The 21,721-nt window shown below is 35.9% G+C and overlaps 2 protein-coding genes across 7 annotated transcripts in view; one reads left to right on the top strand and one right to left on the bottom strand.

Moving 5' to 3' along the window:
- Positions 1-21,721, top strand: part of LOC143222407 (epithelial sodium channel subunit alpha-like) — a 293,985-nt gene that overhangs the window by 182,628 nt on the left and 89,636 nt on the right. The window lies entirely within an intron of this gene.
- The window catches only part of LOC143222411 (uncharacterized), a 65,581-nt gene continuing 45,869 nt past the window's right edge, over positions 2,010-21,721 (bottom strand). For 2 of the 4 annotated variants that reach the window (XM_076448905.1, XM_076448906.1), the window contains exons 2-3: positions 12,008-12,472; positions 2,010-2,607 (exon numbers count right to left, since the gene is read on the bottom strand). In XM_076448905.1, coding sequence (XP_076305020.1) covers positions 2,597-2,607; positions 12,008-12,458 — 462 coding nt within the window. In that variant the 5' untranslated portion in view covers positions 12,459-12,472 and the 3' untranslated portion in view covers positions 2,010-2,596. The remainder of the gene's footprint in view (positions 2,608-12,007; positions 12,473-21,721) is intronic. The other 2 variants (XM_076448904.1, XM_076448903.1) reach the window with 2 other exon arrangements.

Genomic DNA, 21,721 nt, shown 5'->3' with positions numbered 1-21,721 from the left:
TCACTGTTATAGTGAATCCAGGGTCCCTAAGTGCTGAGTGAATGCTTACAACAGGTAGGATTTGAACCACGAACCTTTAGATTTACAGTCCTTACACGCTAACCCCTTGGCCACGCTTGACCCTATGAAGTCAGTGCCAACGATTTGAACACAACGAAATAAAATCTGCGTATTTTGAAAGTACAGTAACAATTCTAAACGCACTATTTAAAAAGTAGTTAACTGTTGTCAGACGTTAATATATTATTAGGTTTAACGCCTATAGTATCACAACCAGCGAGGACGCCTGACTGATGAAACTATGCATTATATTTATTTGTTTGTTTTTGAATTTCGCGCAAAGCTACAAGAGGGTTATCTGCGCTAGCCGTCCCTAATCTAGCAGTGAAAGCTAGAGGGAAGGCAGCTAGTCATCAGCACCCACCGCCAACGCTTGAGCTACTCTTTTACCAATGAAGAGTGGGATTGACCTTCACAATATAACGCCCCCACGGCTTAAAGAGCGAGCATGTTTGAAGCGACAAATTTTCGAACCTGAGACCTTCATATTACGAGTCGACCGACCTAACCACCTGGCCATGCAAGGTCTTTGCATTATATATGTTCTTTATAAGTAAGGATGAAGAAAAGTATTTTAATTACATACACTCATTAATAGATGAATTCTTAATTTCGCTTTAAGTAGGTATACATCTTACTCTGATAGGAAGTTAAAATCAATTATACATATAAAAATGCTGAATAAATATTGAATTTCAAATACTACTGTTTACAATACAATTAAAGTGAACTTAAGTTTTTAACTGAATGAATAACTTTAAAAAATACGTAAATATGAAAGTTTGGAATGATTCTCGAACTCAACTGACTCCAAGCAGCTCCTTCGAACGCTTTTAGAAATATGATATAAACCGTATTCTTTGATAGATTATTTAAGTAGTGTATTCAGAAAACAACTGAGTGAATGGACGACAACTGTCTGTTGAAAAAACGCAGCTCTAAAGGACAACGTTTCGAAAGTCTGTCATCTTCATGTATCTCAGAACGGCTGGTATGGGTATTAACACTGTTATTGATATGAAGAATACAACGTTCCGACCTTCCTAGGTCATCTTCAGGTTAAGAAAGAGAGAATTTGAATGGGACCGTTTACGGACAACACATGTCTCAGAAACGAAAGTATAAACGGGTACGGGATTGTAGAGGGCGTTGCAGTTGGATGTTAGGTTATTAATTTGTATAGGTATAAAGATGTTCCTTCGTATTGGTTTAATTTTGGTTTTAGTTGCTGTTTTAGGGCTTCTTTGATTTTTCCGTTTGTTTATATTTGTTTCCCTACTTAATATCTGGGTGTTTTTGATGGTTATGTTGTGTTTATTTGATTTTCAGTGTTTAAAAACGTGTGAATGTGTTTCTATCCTTATCAATAAAAGTGTTAATACCCATACCAGCCGTTCCGAGATACATTTTTATTTCAAGTGGGTTTCTCGTCCTTAAGAAGATCCACTGTCTTCAAACAGGCTTTCGAAATGTGGCCCTCTATACTTACGTTTATATACAACAGGTTATTTCCGTCCAGTCAACTAGATTTTAATTAGAAATGTATTTAAGAACACAGGCTCAAAGTCTTTACGTAAAACTTATAACTTATGATAATAAATCTAATGGTTACACTTAAAACGTGTCTAACCCTTTATCGTTCTGACTAATAAATGCTTTATTGATAACGATAAACACAATACAGTAGCTAAAACAATCAAGGATTATGTTTTACAAACTTCGTTTAAAGTATGAACTGTTACATTTACCACTATCAAGGACAAATTTAGCAGCAAAACAATATAGAACTACTTTCCATGAACGTTAAATCTACGATAGTGTTTAAAGACAGTAACTAGTGTTTTGTAGTTTGTACTGTGACCAATGGAATGTTTAACATATCTGCTTTAATCATACTTTTACTAGAGATTGTTTTGAATTATTATATGTATTTAGGACCACCCTAAATCTTCTAGACTAGTCGATCCTCGTAATATGTTTTTAGGTTTACGGCCGAAAATGTCGTTAAATGGTGAAACAATGATTTCTAATCTTAATAGTTATGAACGTCAAAAAATAGATAGTTTGATATTACTGAAAGTCAAACTCAATTAAACTAAATGGTTAAAGGACGTTAAAATTATTTTTTTCTACGTTTCGTTAACCTGTTCAGTGCCGTAGACGAAATAACTCGTCTAAGCCGATTGGTTACACAGTGCCACGGATGAGTTAATTCGTTCTCGAAAATACCTAACTTCAACGCTAGATGTCAGCACCATACATGCATTTGACCTACTTACAAATTGTTTCACTTTCGATCCAAAATGGCGTTACGAAAAAGTTACAAAATAAAGAAGCATTAGAGTTGTATCGTAGCAGCTGAAATACTTGGCAGTCAACAGGTTAAAGTGGAAGGTTACAAAATGGGCTATCTGCACTCTGTCCATCATGGGAAATCAAGTCCCATATTTTAGCATCGTTGGTCCTAAACTTACGACCGACCTATCGAGGTACTCAAAGCGATGGAGTTCACACTTTGTCAAATTCTCGTTACATTCTACGAAGGACCTGAGAACAAAAAGAAACATGCCCATCGTTGTAAGCTCACACGGAGTCGTAGTTGAAGCATCATATTATTCTAGGGCACACGTAAACAACTGCATAAGCAGACCAATAGTTAAACAGCACATAAGCAAGATTAAAATGAATCTCAAACTGCTGTTTCAATTATTCATATTTTTACACGAATTAGAACTTAATGGTTCAGTTTTTTTGCGCAGAGATACACGAGGGCCATCTGCGCATATCCATCCCCAATTCGGAAGCCATCAGAGGGAAGTCAGTAAGTCAATATTACCAACTGCCTACTCTTGAGTTGCTCTTTGAATATATAAGTCGGTTGAATACCATTGTTATAAAGCACCCACCGTTCCCACATATGAAGCGCATTTTGAAATAAATGAGGCTCTAACCTCGAGCCCCAGAGTTACACTACAGCCACGCTAGTTACATAGCCAAGCCCTGCTCCTCATTGAAAATGAAACAAATAGAGTTTGACGATTCACGTGTAAGAAATATTTTAAAAATACTTAATTTCCTGAAGGTATAGGAGCCCGAATAATGGAGATAAAAACAACTTGGAACTAACTCTTTTAAGATACAAAACACCTGTTCAGTTTAGTTGCACATAAACCCCACTAAATCAGTCCTTAGCCTGAAGTTATTATAATTTATAGAAAAGCTAGTTTCTCCGTAAACAAGATTTTACATACACACACACATTCGTCCCCTTAAAAATGAAGTAAAATTCACTAAGCTTAGAAACGGCTGTGTTATTTGACAGTAACTACCCCCAACGATATAACAATGAGATACATATATAAGACTTCCCGTATTATTTTACTTTAAGACTATAAATAATTTCCATTAAGCGCTGACTCTCCACTGGCGAGTAACATTAAAGACTGAGTCCTCCGACAGTCTCATTAAATTTCATGATCCCTCCTCTCTTCAAAATTCATATTGTGGAAAGTCTTCACTGAGAGAGCAAACATGCAAACAGAAAAACAGCCTCTCTGAATCAAAATGATCTGGCTCGTTGAAGAAATGGAAATGCCGCGGATTAAGCTAATGGATTTTATCTTTGGAACAGACGCCTGTTTCCATGTGTCATTAGAGTCGTCGTTAAGAAAAGTCTATTATGTGTGATAATAGCGGACTTCTGGTTTCTGTGAAAGTAAGATAAAAATACAACAGCTCGAGCCCAATAAACAGTGAAAGTACAGCTACAGTAGGCTTCGGAAATTGTATTTTTTTTATTGAGTCTGATGTTCATTAAATACGAAAGACTTTACGGTAAATGTTGTATGGGAAAAGGATTGCTCGTGGGTTTGTTTTTTTTTAATTTCGCGCAAAGCTACTGAAGTCTATCTGCGCTAGCCGTTCTTAATTTTGCAGTGTAAGACCAGAGGAAAGTCAGCTAGTCATCACCACCCACCGCCACCTCTTGGGCTACTCTTTTACCAACGAATAGTGCGATTGACCGTCACATTATTACGTCCCCAAGGCTGAAATGGCGAGCATGTTTGGTGCGACCGGGATTCGAACCCGGGACCCTCAGATTACGAGTCGAACGCCTTAACCCACCTGGCCATGCCGGACCTGCTCGTGGGTGTTAATATAAACGAAAGGGAATATTCATGGTGTTAACGTGTTATGTGTTTAGTGTACGAAGGTATCACAGTTAATGATATACAATACAGATTTGCTTGAAGGTAACACAATAATGCGTTATATGTAGGAAAGAATTTGTATGCCTATAGGTATAACAGTGTGCTACAAGTAAGTGTTTGTGGGTGTTATATGTTTGAGAAAGAGAATCCACAATAACTAATGTGTTATATAAACACAGCAATAAAATATTTATGTATATAATGTGTTATACGTAGAAACGTGTGAACAGTTGTCATGTTAACGTGTAATATATACTGGAACGGAAGTGTTTGTGGGTATATATATCTGTTACAAGTTTTAGGAAAGGGTATGTCTGTCGGTCACAATGTGTTACCTGTATAAGGTTTTAAACGTTTTTATGCACTAACATGTTATACTCGCTTCGCTTTTCTGTGTGGGTATTTGGGTTTGTAAATTTTGAATACCCAGGAGGATCAGGTGGACGAAACCTCTTCCTCCATGTTATATTCATAAGAATGTCAATGTTATTTTAGAGCGAAGCAGCAGATCAAATACAAAAGCGACACCTCTTGGAAGGAATGTGAATGTCATAAAGTAGAAAATAAAATAAAAGGACAAAGCTATGCAAGAGAATTCTTGTTCTGCCTATTCCAATTTTAACATTGTAAGTCTTCAAAGTTACCGCTGAGTCTACAGGAGACTGCTACTTTAATATAATAATAATAACAATATTATACTTTGAATATTAATGCAAGACTATTAGAAATTAGTAAATAATATGCAAATAACAGAAAGAAAATTCAGTTGCGATTTCGAACTTGCGCACGTAAACATCGACAGCTTCAAACAACACGCGTAGGTAGTTACGTGATCTGGTGGTAAAATTAGACACTAATAGACTAAAATCGAGAGTCACGACTTTACAGAAAAATTACTTTTAACGTGGGGGGGAGAAAATACTTTGAGTATTTTTTAATTTATTAATACTATAATACGGAAAATTAAACATACTATAGTAACACCATAATATCTGGTACGCTGTTTTATTTTTTATAGGCTTATTGTTAATAGCGCGTGAATGGAAAATTCGAGAATTCACAATTCGTGACACGTTACATTCAAAACACATCCTCTACTTTGAGGTTGTCGGTGCACTATAAAACCGATGGTAAAATCTAAATTCAGTTATTTATTATTAATGTTTTATCAACAAAAAAAGCCATAAAACCAGAGAAGGAATTCAGTTCCTTTGTTTGGTACGTATTTACTGGTATCAGAACCTACTCCGTAATTCAGTTCCTTTGTTTGGTACGTATTTATTGGTATCAGAACCTACTCCGTAATTCAGTTCCTTTGTTTGGTACGTATTTATTGGTATCAGAACCTACTCCGTAATTCAGTTCCTTTGTTTGGTACGTATCTATTGGTATCAGAACCTACTCCGTAATTCAGTTCCTTTGTTTGGTACGTATCTATTGGTATCAGAACCTACAAGAATATACAAAAGATTTCTTTGCTCCGAATGACAAATTGATAGAGACAAAGATTACGTGAATCGCAATTTCATTATTTATAAAATTATATGACTAGAGCTTACATATGCTATAATAATAACAACTTCCGTTCAAAATAATATATATATATATATATATATATATATATATATATAGTGACACCAAAACATCAACCTGTCCATTAACGCAACTAATTAAATATAAATATATATTTCTTACGCTTTGTTTGTTGGTTTTTAAATTTCGCGCAAAGCTACTCGAGGGTTATCTGCGCTAGCCGTCCCTAATTTAGCAGTGTAAGACTAAAGGAAAAGCAGCTGGTCATCACCACCCAGTGCCAACCCTTGGGCTACTTTTTACCAACGAATAGTGGCATTGACCATCACATTATTACGCTCCTACGGCTGAAAAGGCGAGCATGTTTGGTACGACGGGGATGCGAACCCGTGACCCTCGGATTACGAGTCGAGTGTCTTAACCACCTGGCCATGCCGGACCTTAGATAAAGGAAACATGTAGAAATAGGGAAAAATTATATTTTTTAATGTGGGATTTCTTTCAAAAAAACAGGTAACCCAAGGGAATAATTATATATTTTACTGTGGCATTCCTTTCAAGGAAACAGGTAACCCAAAGAAATAATTATATATTTTACTGTGGCATTCCTTTCAAGGAAACAGGTAACCCAAAGAAATAATTATATATTTCACTGTGGCATTCATTTCAAGGAGACAGGTAACAAAAGGGAATAATTATATATTTTACTGTGGCATTTCTTTCAAAGAGGGAAGTAACCAAAGGGAATAATTATATACTTTACTGTGGCATTCCTTTCAAGGAGACAGGTATCCAAAGGGAATAATTATATATTTCACTGTGGCATTTCTTTCAAAGAGAGAAGTAACCAAAGGAAATAATTATATATTTCACTGTGGCATTTCTTTCAATGAAACTTCAATGAAACAGGTAACCAAAGGGAATAATTATATATTTCACTGTGGCATTTCTTTCAAAGAGAGAAGTAACCAAAGGAAATAATTATATATTTCACTGTGGCATTTCTTTCAATGAAACTTCAATGAAACAGGTAACCAAAGGGAATAATTATATATTTCACTGTGGCATTTCTTTCAAAGAGAGAAGTAACCAAAGGAAATAATTATATATTTCACTGTGGCATTTCTTTCAAAGAGTGAAGTAACCAAAGGGAATAATTATACACTTTACTGTGGCATTCCTTTCAAGGAGACAGATATCCAATGGAATAATTATATATTTCACTGTGGCATTTCTTTCAAAGAGGGAAGTAACCAAAGGAAATAATTATATATTTCACTGTGGCATTTCTTTCAATGAAACTTCAATGAAACAGGTAACCAAAGGAAATAATTATATATTTCACTGTGGCATTTCTTTCAATGAAACAGGTAACAAAGGGAATAATTATATATTTTACTGTGGCATTTCTTTCAAAGAGTGAAGTAACCAAAGTGAATAATTATATATTTTACTGTGGCATTCCTTTCAAGGAAACAGATAACCCAAAGAAATAATTATATATTTCACTGTGGCATTCATTTCAAGGAGACAGGTAACAAAAGGGAATAATTATATATTTTACTGTGGCATTTCTTTCAAAGAGTGAAGTAACCAAAGGGAATAATTATATACTTTACTGTGGCATTCCTTTCAAGGAGACAGGTATCCAAAGGGAATAATTATATATTTCACTGTGGCATTTCTTTCAAAGAGGGAAGTAACCAAAGGAAATAATTATATATTTTACTGTGGCATTCCTTTCAAGGAAACAGGTAACCCAAAGAAATAATTATATATTTCACTGTTGCATTCATTTCAAGGAGACAGGTAACAAAGGGAATAATTATATATTTTACTGTGGCATTTCTTTCAAAGAGTGAAGTAACCAAAGGGAATAATTATATACTTTACTGTGGCATTCCTTTCAAGGAGACAGGTATCCAAAGGGAATAATTATATATTTCACTGTGGCATTCCTTTCAAGGAGACAGGTATCCAAAGGGAATAATTATATATTTCACTGTGGCATTTCTTTCAAAGAGGGAAGTAACACAAAGAAATAATTATATATTTCACTGTGGCATTCATTTCAAGGAGACAGGTAACAAAAGGGGATAATTATATATTTTACTGTGGCATTCCTTTCAAGGAAACAGGTAACCCAAAGAAATAAGTATATATTTCACTGTGGCATTTCTTTCAAAGAGGGAAGTAACCAAAGGAAATAATTATATATTTCACTGTGGCATTTCTTTCAAAGAGGGAAGTAACCAAAGGAAATAATTATATATTTCACTGTGGCATTTCTTTCAAAGAGGGAAGTAACCAAAGGAAATAATTATATATTTCACTGTGGCATTTCTTTCAAAGAGGGAAGTAACCAAAGGGAATAATTATGTATTTCACTGTGGCATTTCTTTCAAAGAGGGAAGTAACCAAAGAGAATAATTATATATTTCACTGTGGCATTTCTTTCAAAGAGAGAAGTAACCAAAGGGAATAATTTTATATATTTTTATATAAAGTCAATATTATCATCATATTTGTTAAAATTGTTATTTTCACACTAAAGGTCGTTAACCGTTAGTCAACACTTGTGTGAAACACCATTACAATGTTTGTTAAAATTGGTAGTTTCACACTAAAGATCGTTAACCAGTTGTCAACATATGTGTATAACACTATCACCTTTCCACAACTAGTTGAGAGTGTAAATGTTTTATTATAACTGTATTCAGATTTATTCTGATAATATATTTCCAAATGTTTACTTAAAAATCCCGAACGTCGTTAATGGGATCCTTAAATGTTACATACGGAATGGCATCCAATTGAAGTCTGTACCAGTTTGACTATGTGTCTGTGCCTACACTTTAGGGTGGGCTTGATAATGCTTTTTTGCTCACTTGTGTCGCTTGTCTACTTCCGCTTTCCGCGTTCCCCAAAACTTTTATTCGTATAGCATTTTCAAAACCCATATTTAATGAATACTTGATATTTTTATCTGATGAATACTTGATATTTCTATCTGATGAATACTTGATATTTTTATCTGATGAATACTTGATATTTCTATCTGATGAATACTTGATATTTCTATCTGATGAATACTTGATATTTCTATCTGATGAATACTTGATATTTTTATCTGATGAATACTTGATATTTCTATCTGATGAATACTTGATATTTTTATCTGATGAATACTTGATATTTCTATCTGATGAATACTTGATATTTCTATCTGATGAATACTTGATATTTTTATCTGATGAATACTTGATATTTCTATCTGATGAATACTTGATATTTCTACCTGATGAATACTTGATATTTCTACCTGATGAATACTTGATATTTCTATCTGATGAATACTTGATATTTCTATCTGATGAATACTTGATATTTCTATCTGATGAATACTTGATATTTTTTATCTGATGAATACTTGATATTTCTATCTGATGAATACTTGATATTTTTTATCTGATGAATACTTGATATTTTTATCTGATGAATACTTGATATTTCTATCTGATGAATACTTGATATTTCTATCTGATGAATACTTGATATTTTTATCTGATGAATACTTGATATTTTTATCTGTCCGACACCAGATTGTCTGAACACCACACCGCCATTACTCTGTATGAAACTCTTGCTCACTACAAAGGTCCACTTGCTCTGACGCATTAACGTGTGTTGATTCAAACCACTGGAATCGAACAGACTAAACACTATCTTGAAGGAACCAGATGAATAATTATGATACGCTCGATGAACAAAATTACAAATATTTATTTATAACAACCGAAGTAAATACGGAGAAAATTATGGATGTGAAATAAAACTTCACATTTCTAACCAAACTGATTATGCAAATACAGAAACCTTCTTACGGATGTGTCTGTAATTTTTCACTATCACACAGGTAGGCGATGCATCTATTTTTCAATACTAATGAAAAACTCCATATATCTATGAGTAATTGATAATCTAATAAAACCCTTCGCAAAACGGAAGTTCATTTAAGGTTTATCTCGTAAGACATTAATGACGTAGGTAATCAAATTGGTATTCAAATGAGCCCACAACAAAAGTATACCTTACGCGCTTCAAGCGTTTTCAAACTCCAACTAGTCGATTTTTATTGAAGGCTTAAAGTGCCTTAAGGTGGAATACCGTGTATATGCCTGACGTTTGAGCAAGCTGGATACATAATAAATTAATCTTTGTGTACGTGTGTAACATTAATTTGAAATTATAAGAGGAAGAAGATATTATTCTTGTACGAAATGGATAACGTTATTAAAAAAAAAAAAAACACGACAAAGGATGAACATTGTTAGACGAAGATCAGTGGTCAGTGTTAGTCGCCCACACTGCATATTTACAGCGAGACTATTAGACACTATTAGTTGTTATTATGTTCTGTGTATGTGAAGATATTTCTTATTCACATGTCTACATGAATGTTACAAGTGATTACAACAATACAGTTACAGTCATGTCGGTACCAATGGAACTAAACAACAATAAAGTTACAGTCATGTCGGTACCAAGTGAACTAAACAATATAAAACAACAATAAAGTTACAGTCATGTCGGTACCAAGTGAACTAAACAACATAAAACAACAATAAAGTTACAGTCATGTCGGTACCAAGTGAACTAAACAATATAAAACAACGATAAAGTTACAGTCATGTCGGTACCAAGTGAACTAAACAATATAAAATAACGATAAAGTTACAGTCATGTCGGTACCAAGTGAACTAAACAATATAAAACAACGATAAAATTACAGTCATGTCGGTACCAAGTGAACTAAACAATATAAAATAACGATAAAGTTACAGTCATGTCGGTACCAAGGGAACTAAACAATATAAAACAACAATAAAGTTACAGTCATGTCGGTACCAAGTGAACTAAACAATATAAAACAACGATAAAGATACAGTCATGTCGGTACCAAGTGAACTAAACAATATAAAACAACGATAAAATTACAGTCATGTCGGTACCAAGTGAACTAAACAATATAAAACAACGATAAAATTACAGTCATGTCGGTACCAAGTGAACTAAACAATATAAAATAACGATAAAGTTACAGTCATGTCGGTACCAAGTGAACTAAACAATATAAAACAACAATAAAGTTACAGCCATGTCGGTACCAAGTGAACTAAACAATATATAGCAACGATAAAATTACAGTCATGTCGGTACCAAGTGAACTAAACAATATAAAATAACGATAAAGTTACAGTCATGTCGGTACCAAATGAGCTCAACAATATAAAACAACAATAAAGTTACAGTCATGTCGGTACCAAGTGAACTAAACAATATAAAACAACAATAAAGTTACAGCCATGTCGGTACCAAGTGAACTAAACAATATATAGCAACGATAAAATTACAGTCATGTCGGTACCAAATGAGCTCAACAATATAAAACAACAATAAAGTTACAGTCATGTCGGTACCAAGTGAACTAAACAATATAAAACAACAATAAAGTTACAGCCATGTCGGTACCAAGTGAACTAAACAATATATAGCAACGATAAAATTACAGTCATGTCGGTACCAAGTGAACAAAACAATATAAAATAACGATAAAGTTACAGTCATGTCGGCACCAAGTGAACTAAACAATATATAGCAACGATAAAATTACAGTCATGTCGGTACCAAGTGAACAAAACAATATAAAACAACAATAAAGTTACAGTCATGTCGGTACCAAGTGAACTAAACAATATAAAACAACAATAAAGTTACAGCCATGTCGGTACCAAGTGAACTAAACAATATATAGCAACGATAAAATTACAGTCATGTCGGTACCAAGTGAACAAAACAATATAAAATAACGATAAAGTTACAGTCATGTCGGCACCAAGTGAACTAAACAATATAAAATAACGATAAAGTTACAGTCATGTCGGTAACTAGTGAACTAAACCAAATAAAACAACATAGTTACAATCATGTCGGTCTCACACGCACAAGTCAAAATACAAGAAATACAGTCTTTTTCATAATGGATACAAAATAACTTCCAACAATATCCTACATTTACTGCTAAAAATAGAATATTTACTTACTTTAAACTTGATATTGGCTTTCAAGAATCGATAACGTCACACTTGTTACTATTAGGTTGGCTGTATTAAAGTAAACGTAATACCGCTAATTTGTCTTACCATCTGATTGATCGCGCCTCTCTTGATCAAATTTCATTTCTTCGCCTTCATCTCGGAAAATATCACTTTTCCCGAGGTTCTCTGTGTTTGTTTCTCCTTTCTGGACTTCTTCGTCCGTCTGGTTCTTAATATTGAACCATGATTTCACGTTCACAGGCGAATCGTTCTTTTCACCTCTAGGAAAATTGTTTTCACGTGATTCATCCAAACCGTTTCCATTATCATCACCGCATGCTCCAACCGCCATATCTGATGTCAACTGAAAACCGTTTCTAAGGCTACCGTCACTAAGGTCTGTCAGTCTGAGAACGTTTTGTGAAACAGCCTTCTTCTGCACATTGCTGGATCCAACTCCTTGTGCGTGGCCTCTGAACGTGGGTGCTGCAGAAACATACGATTCAGAGAAATCTTCTGGGTTTGAAATGTCTAAGGATCCTCCTTCTTCTGGCATATCCTCAATTTCAACTGATGACATAAAAGAGAGTAATACGAACAAGATATAAGTGTTTTAAATTCGTCATTTTATGACATTTATTATTAATATATCCATGTTACAGTGTCTAAATAGAGACGAGACACGAGTTTTATATCGCAGCAAAATTATAAAAGTTATCGTTGAAAATTACATCAGGTCCGTCAAGAAGTACAAAAAAACAAAACAATCACACCTGAAACTTGTTTGAAATAAGTTCACTTCCAAAAATTATGTTTGTTTGTTTTTGAATCTCGCGCAAAGCTACACGAGGGCTATCTGCGCAAGCCATCCCTAAATCAGCAGTGTAAGACTAGAGGGAAAGTAACTAGTCATCACCACCCACCGCCAACTCCTGGACTACTCTGTTACCAACGAATAGTGGTATTGACCGTAATATTATGACACCCCCACGACTGAAAGGCCCAGGTATTCGAACCCGCGACCTTCAGATTACGAGTCGAACGCTTTAACTCACCTGGTCATGACGGGCCACAAGCAAAAGTTGCTCATGGAATAACGGTAGATGATTGTTACTTCCTTTTAGTCTATCAGTTCAAAATTAGAAAGCCCTTGACTGTAAGTATGAAGCAAAGTATATTAAGTTTTTACACGTAAGGAAACACTGGCATAGAAACTGCTCCAACTGTATTCGGACTCTCATTACATTTCATACGTAAATCGTTTCTCTCTTTATTTATCATGCGAAGTAATTTACAACAACTAAATGGCCAGGCAGTGGCCCTCGACTCACAATTCGAGGTTCGAATCCCGTTTCCGAACATGCTTGCCCTTTCGGCCGTGGAGGCATTACAACACCTCGGTCAATCCCAATGTTGATTGGTAAAGAGTAGTCCAAGAGTTGGCGGGATCTCGACTCGCAATCTAGTATAGTCACGGGTTCGAATCCCCGTCCCATCAAACATACTCGCCCTTTCAGCCGTAGGGGCGTTATAACACGACCGTCAATCCCACTTCTTGTAACGGTATTACAAAATACAGATTTAGGAAACAATAACTTTCGAAAGTTAGAAGTTATGAGGAACATTATCTTATTCGAGAAGCACTCTGGAGGACCTAACCTTCTAGACCCTCCTTATTTTATGTATTGAAGTTCAACCCCATATCTCCCGCGTATAGAGTTATTTATTTTCTGCCGGTGCTCTACATCAGATTAGGACCAGATCGGCCTTCTACACCTCCAATTTTATTGCTTGCAACCAATGATCGTCCACACGCGTTCCAACACTACTTAAACTTGTCTGATTATAGCACGGTTTAAAAAGATTTATGTTATTTGTAGGCAGCTAACCACTCAGGAACTTAATTTCGTAACGAGATTACTCGGTTGAAAAATGTTTAAAAAATCATTCGGAAATAGGAGGGCATTATATGATTAGAAAAATAAAAGTTTGCTTCTAAACCAGTTGATGAACTAGTTCGTAAACAAGTGTTTGCTTCCATCTGATAGAAACCAACGTGATGGAAAAGCAAGCAAGTGATTCAACCAGTTAGTAATAATATCTACTTCGGTGCGATTGAACTTGAAGTTTTAATACGCTCAAATATGTACATTCCAAGTGTACCGTTAACACAGTTTACACGCTGTAAAACTGTAATGGGAAACTTAATACAATAGTGTCTAACAGTTTACTTACTGCCTACTTCCTTCTAAACCTTTCGTTATTTACAGTTTTCAAGTTCAATAATGTGACAGTTGATTCAAAATTATTTATTTAAAAATGTTATAAAGTTGTTTGTTTGTTGTTTATTTTAGCAAAGCCACACTGAGCTATCTGCTGCGTTTACCGCAGGGATTCAAACCCCGGATTTTAGGATGAATTCTGTAGATTTGCCGATGTCCCATTGCGGGACACGTCATATGATAGCAAAATAAAAGATGGAGTAGAATATTTCAGCATTTCATTCCCCCCCCCCAGCATTTCCATGCAGGGTTAAACACGAGGCCTAACTACACGTACCAATCTCTAATGTTTAGATATAGGTTTGGTTTGTTTTGAATTTCGCGCTAAGCTAATCAAGGGCTATCTGCGCTAGCCGTCCATAATTTAGCAGTGTAAGACCAGAGGGAAGGCAGCTAGTCATCACTACCCACCGCCAACTCTTGGGCTACTCTTTTACCAACGAATAGTGGGATTGACCGTCACATTGTAATGCCCCCACGGCTGAAAGGGCGAGCATGTTTGGGGCGACCGGGATTCGAACCCGCGACCCTCGGATTACGAGTCGAGTGTCTTAACCACCTGGCCATGCCGGACCTTAGATAAAGGAGCTGCTCCTAGTTGATCTAATAATAATAAAAAAATTGCCAGCCATATTTAACCACAGTCTTAAATCGCAGAAAACGTTTCTGGAGCAACGAGTCGCGAACCTTAAATCTTCGCATTTCAAAGATCGGACACGCTAATCGATCATTAGGCGGCGTTCAGTCCTAAAGGTCTACGAAGACGAGGCTGCAATCCGATACTGTTGTATCACAAACATTATACTGAACTGCCTTCAACTCGTCCAACATGGCATCGTTATTATTTGCCATACAGGTTATCAGTTTTTTAACAGCACAAAGTAAAACGATCTAAAAGTAATTATTGTGTTGTGCTGATTTGCCATAAGCTGGTAGATAAATGAAACGACGTACGAAACTTTCCATACATCACTGTCGACTATTTAATTAGAAGTTTGAATTATATAAATTAAAGTAACCTGACACCGCAGAACTGCACTGAATATGTTGATGTAATTGCGATTTATCTTTCCTTAAATTTTCTATTAACAGCTACTTCTAAACCCATGTTCGTCTATATAACTTAAGATGGCGTTCTCCGGTTACACGATGTCCAGAAGACGGGAATTGGAAAATTCAATGAGCAAAATACAATAGCTTTTTCCCCAGCTAATAAAATATAGACGAGCTTTCTGTTACACGTTTCTCAAATTATTTGACCCACACACACACACACACATACATACTTTGAATCAACTACTTGAATATTTACTGGACATGCCCTGATGCCTTGTTTTCTTCTGTGCTGATTGATTGTGTTATCAGTACGTAAAAGCGTTCGTTTCTTTGGCTTGATTCACGTCTTATTATTTCAGTATTCTGTCTGTCTGTTCCCCCATTGAGTATTCTCTATTCTGTTTGTTTGTTTTTTTTTAATTTTAGCAGAGTTACTAGAGGGCTATCTGCGCTAGCCGTCCCTAATTTAGACTAGAGGGAAGGCAGCTAGTCATCACCACCCACAGCCAACTCTTGGGCTACTCTTTTACTAACGAATAGTGGGATTGACCGTCACATTATAACGCCCCCACGGCTGAAAGGGCAGTATTCTCTAAATTTACTGCACGAGTTTCTTTGCTGGCCTGATGAATTATTGGAACTATCGAGTCTTGTTTGTTTAGTTGATAACTGAATTCTAACTTCCTCTAGTGCACTACAATCCACATCCACGTGACGGATCTTCAGGAGGTTTGGTTTAACAACATTCCCTGTGACTGTGGATCCCAAACGGAATAATATGGCTGCACAAGAAACGAGCTGGTAAACTTGTTGCGTGAATATTGTAACAAAACTCTTGCATGGAAGTGTTAACAAATATGTATATATCTTTAGCTTTTACAACTCTGAGGTTCAGTCTTACCATGTCCCATTTGTACCACCAGTGTGCATTCAGTTCGGATTCGACAGAAGACCAGAGAAGAAATCAAAAACTTTTATTCTGTCATGAAATATGAATTATTTAACTTAAAATGTTTAGGAAATGTTGTTGTACATTTATTTTGTGAAATAACAAGGCTGGCATGTCTGTTCGTCTCTTCAGACGTAGGGTGTGCTAAGTTACGGTTAATCCCACTGTTCGTTGGTAAAAGAGTCGCTCAAGTGGTGGTGTTCACTGCTGCCTTCCCTCCAGTATATCACTGTTAAATTAGGGACAGCTGGCACAAACAGCCCTCGAGTAGCTTTGAACGAAATTAAAAACAAATCAAAATAATTGTCATAATAATCAAGTGGAAATGGTCCCATTCACAAAGCCCATTGAATATCTGTACATGTACTACATAAAATCGATCGTTAGCTTGACATAGTAAATCTGAAGGAACCAATTGTGTATATGTGTCAGTTTCAAAGGAAACATGATCACTCCAAGACATGCTTATATACACATTAGTTCTAGGTCATCAAGACAGAGTTCAGCTACGATACTACATATTTAACAACATGTACAATCATACTATAATAGAACCCTTACTTACATGATATTGAAAAAACTTTTTTATTACGCAATGTTCAACCCCGAACTTCGCGAAATTTTTATTCTGTGTACATGTAGATTTGCAATAGGGGTCACGATTTTCCCATTTTGCCTCTGTTTCCTATCACGGAGAACTTTATTTTGCTCCATTTTCAAGATGCAGAAATAAATAACTTCATGAACAAATTTCACACGGATCTAATGCACTAACGCCATCTATATAAATATAGCAGTACTGTTTATTGTATGTCCATGTAAATCATTCGCAGAGTGTGGATATATGAGTGTTTTTACTGTGTTCTTTTTAACCGCTGCTTCGTCCCTGTCGATGGATCTCCACCAAATTTGACATGAACGTTTGTTGGATCCATGAGAAGATACATGCAAATTTACATTTTCACATTTTGTTTTGCTGTGTTTTTATGGTCTGTAAGACTAGTAAGACTAGAGGGAAGGCAGCTAGTCATCACCACCCACCGCCAACTCTTGGGCTACTCTTTCACCAACGAATAGTGGGATTGACTATCACATTATAACGCCCCCACGGCTGAAAGGGCGAGCATGTTTGGTGCAACCGGGATTCGAAACAAAGATTCGAAGTTAGAATCTCCGGCGTCACAGAATTGCTTAGTTTAATCCAAAATCGCTTTGCTTAGAGTCAGTTTGTACCATTCAGTGTATCTATCATTAATCCAAACTTTAGACAGACTGACATCGATCAAAAAGTACATTGCATCTGATATGATCCTGTGCAATAAATTGGCATTGAACAAATCTGTTGAACGTGCGTATGAAAACCACAAACTGCAAAAACAGTTTAATATTTAAAAACTGATTTGCCCGCTGAATGTCAGTGTAAACCGTTTTTTTTCCTACATTTACAAAGTTCCCTGTGTTCGTAAATAAATGTATGGAGTGAAAAACAGATTCTGCTCGCGATATTTTCATTCGTAGCTTTTAAATCTATTGAAAGTATAGGCTTCAGAATCTTCAAGAACGAAAATGATTATTGGAGAATGTTATACAGAAAACCTGTAATAAAGAATAAGTGATAATCATGATTTCGCGCCAATACGTTTCGGCTGGGAGTAAAACACTGAAACAAAGTATCGCAGAAAACAACACGCGATTTTAACTTTACAATACACATGTAACCGTTTTAAGGGTTATAAAATCACGTTAGACCTATTTTGTTAAAATATGTCGGACAAATCTCCTTGTTATTATTTATTCAGCTGCTGGGAAACCTGCTGGACCGTTGAACACTTGAAGTTTCAACACCTCGTGACTTCCTTGTACGAAACATTTGACCTAAAAACGGACAGGATGACACAACACTTATGACCAAGTTTGTTTTTCACCTAATACAGACGTCGCATCCATGGTAATAAAACCTTAGTAGATATTTTGTGGAGAATCGAATTTTCTGCGGTAATTCGCGAACTTAAGATAACAAAGAAGAAAGGTAAAACCACTCACATATGGGACGAACACAACGCCCTCTCTAATTGTAACTGATCACGCTGTTGAATAATCCGTAATGTTTTGTTGTTTTATTCCTGTTGTTTTGCTTTCAGGTTTCGCACAAAGCTACACAGAACTGTTTTCTGAGAAATACATAGTTGTCTGTAGCTAGATAGCAGCGACCATCTTTTATCATATTTTACGTTTGTTGAATTTTTGGGCAAAGCTATTCGAGAACTAGCTACGTTACTCATCTCTAAGTTGGACTAGGAGGGGGGCAGCTAATTAATTCCACCCGTCACCATCTCTTCAGTTACTCGAATCAAATATTGAGATTGACCCTCACATTATTACGCCCCCACAGCTGAGAGGGTGAGAGTGTTCGATGACGGGATTCGAACCCGCGGGTTTCGTATCGAGCACCATAACCTCCAGGTCTTGTTAGGCTTGGACTAGCCTTATCTAACAGAAGTCTAAAATTTGGCCTTAAATCTTATAGAGCACCCGAAGCATTTCTGCGGCAACGGGATGCAAGCCATGAACCCTTAGATTCGCAGTCACATTAACTAATAGTTCATGTCCAGCCCATACCAAAAGTTTATTCATCCTATTACAAAATCCCATGTACTACAATTATTCTGTACTACAAGAAAGCTTGCTTGTACTACAACTATTCTGTACTACATGAAAGCTTGCTTGTACTACAACTATTCTGTACCACAAGAAAGCTTGCTTGTACTACAACTATTCTGTAGTACATGAAAGCTTGCTTGTACTACAACTATTCTGTACTACGTGAAAGCTTGCTTGTACTACAACTATTCTGTAGTACATGAAAGCTTGCTTGTACTACAACTATTCTGTACCACAAGAAAGCTTGCTTGTACTACAACTATTCTGTACTACATGAAAGCTTACTTGTACTACAACTATTCTGTACTACATAGTAACGTGGTAGTCTTTTTCTTTATTAGTTATTTCAACACGACTGGTTTTATAAATACAGCAGCTAACTGGGCGTGAATATTTGTTACGCGAATTCACCGTGATAGCAGAAAGAACAAACGAATCCGCCAATAAACAAGATATCGTCATAAAATAAGCTGAAACGTTTCTCATTGTTCTTTAAAAGTTATGATTTTCTGGGTTATGAAACTAAACTTTCAAAGCTGGATCAAATGCCGGATTAAAAAAAAAAATTCCAGCAACTACGTTCGCACTGTTGGTTTTCTATAAATGTAAGTTAACATTTACTGAAACGTACGATATTTTTTTAAAGGTTACAAATTATTCAGATTAAAAATAAAACAAACTTAATGTTCCATTAACGTTTTATCGTTCCAGTTGTTTCCTTGAGTAACCTGGCTTTATATTTACAATTACTGTTGCTATAACCAGGTAACTGGGGTGACCTCAGGTGACAATGTTTATTTTTCATTTGTGTTTTTGTTTGTTTTGGATTTTGTGCAAAGCTACACGAGGGCTATCTGCGCTAGCCATCCCTAATTCAGCAGTTTATGACTAGAGAGAAGGCAGCTAGTCACCATCACCCACCGTCAACTCTTGGGTTACTCTTTTACCAACGAATAGTGGGATTAACCGTCACATTATAACGCCCCACGGCTGAAAGGGTGAGCATGTTTGGTGCGACGGGGATTTCATTTGTGAAAAGGTCAGCCATTACAATGTTTCATTACCACCAAATACAGAAAGTTGTGACAGGCAAGAGATCATTTAATAACAAATAAAACGGAAAATAACTGAATACAGTTAAAGGCTCTCTGAACGAAACGACGACAAAAACAGCTGACAATTTGTTATCCGTATCCAACAAGCAAAAATATAAATGTGACTTAATTGAACTATATCGGTTAACAACGTTTCGATACTTTAAGCATGTGTAATTTAACCTGTTGACTGCCAAGTATTTCAGCTGCTACAAGACAACTCTAATGCTTCTTCATTTTGTAACTTTTTCGTGAAGCCATTTTGGATCGAAAGTGAAACAATTTGTAAGTAGGTCAAGTGCATGTATGACAAGTGCTGACATCTAGCGTTGAAGTTAGGTGCGAATTAACTCGTTCGTGGCATTGTGTTACAGATCGGCTTGGACAAGTTATCTCGTATACGGCACTGAACAGGTTAATATCTACTTAAAAAATAAAATGTGGCATTGGTCCTTGTGAAACGTGTTTATTCAGGTTGGTCATGACGGTGACAGAATACGCTCAAGCCAGGTACTAAAATCATGTTCATGTACAGAGAGACTACGGCAAGTATAAATGTTTGTGTCGTGTCTATTTCCTTCTTATTCCATCTTGTTGATGCATCAGTTTCAGTGCGACTATAAAAAATAATAAAAGAAAAAAAATGAAGGAAAAAACACGTACACCATCAAAACGAAAGATCTAATTATGGTTAATGTCCAAAAGCAGAGAAGAGATAAGTTAAGCCTAAGCTTAGGGGCAGATATAACAGATCTTTTAGAAATGTGCTTTCTCTTCGCTCTGTTCGTGATTTGAGGGCCCTGGTGGAATTATAAAAGCAACATAGAGGGTGAAGGGGGAAGGATAAAAAATAAATAAGAGAAACGTAGAAGTAAAGAAGGTTTCTTTATTTGTTTGGAATTAAGCACAAAGCTATACAATGGGCTATCTATTCTCTCTCCCCACCACGGGAATCGAAACCCGGTTTCTAGAAGTGTAAGCAGAAAACGATGGAAATAAGGATGGCTTATGTCTTCCGTTAATTAACAATAGCCTAAAGTCATATATATATATATATATACACCGATCTTAAATGTTTGAAACCCATCCCCAGTGGTATGTCTGCGGATTTCTAACATTAGAAACCAAAGCGGTTTCAATACCCGTGGTGGGCACAGTACAGCCAGCCAGCCAGCCCATCGTGCAACTACAAAACAAAAACGTAACGTAAATGTTGAGTTTACCCAATTATAAATAAACAAAGTCACATTGGCTTAGATATATGTAAACAAAAAATGAAAAACACAACTTATTAACTGTTGCTGTCTGAATATTTTTGGTTAAAGGCTATTTATGATTAGAATATACAAAAATATTCATTAAAAATGTATGCGATTTAATATATCTTCTTAATTAAAAAAAACAACAACAACAAGCCTAGAATGTAGTACACCTGGCGAGCACTTTTAAAGTTACTGATCAATTAACATCAACAACATAAACATCTGGTGACAGGAATCCATATATCAAACGTGCAAAGACGACTTATTTGTTTGTTGTTGTTAAGCGCAAAGCTACATCATGGGCTACCTTGTGCTGTGCCAACTACTGGTATCGAAACCCGGATTTTAGCGTTAGAAGCCCCCCTGACTTGACACTAAGTCACTAAGGGGTTGAGCCCACAGACGATCTCTTTTGTAAGAGTCCCTAGTATAGCAGTGCAAGACTAGATTTTAGGCTTAGGTTTAGTTTGAATTTCGCGCAAAGCTACACGAGGGTTATCTGCGCTAGACGTCCC

Source organism: Tachypleus tridentatus, chromosome 8 (assembly GCF_004210375.1).
Source record: "Tachypleus tridentatus isolate NWPU-2018 chromosome 8, ASM421037v1, whole genome shotgun sequence".
NCBI lineage: Eukaryota > Metazoa > Arthropoda > Merostomata > Xiphosura > Limulidae > Tachypleus > Tachypleus tridentatus.
The sequence above is the reverse complement of the archived record's forward strand: the minus strand, read 5'-3'. Positions and strand labels throughout refer to the sequence as shown.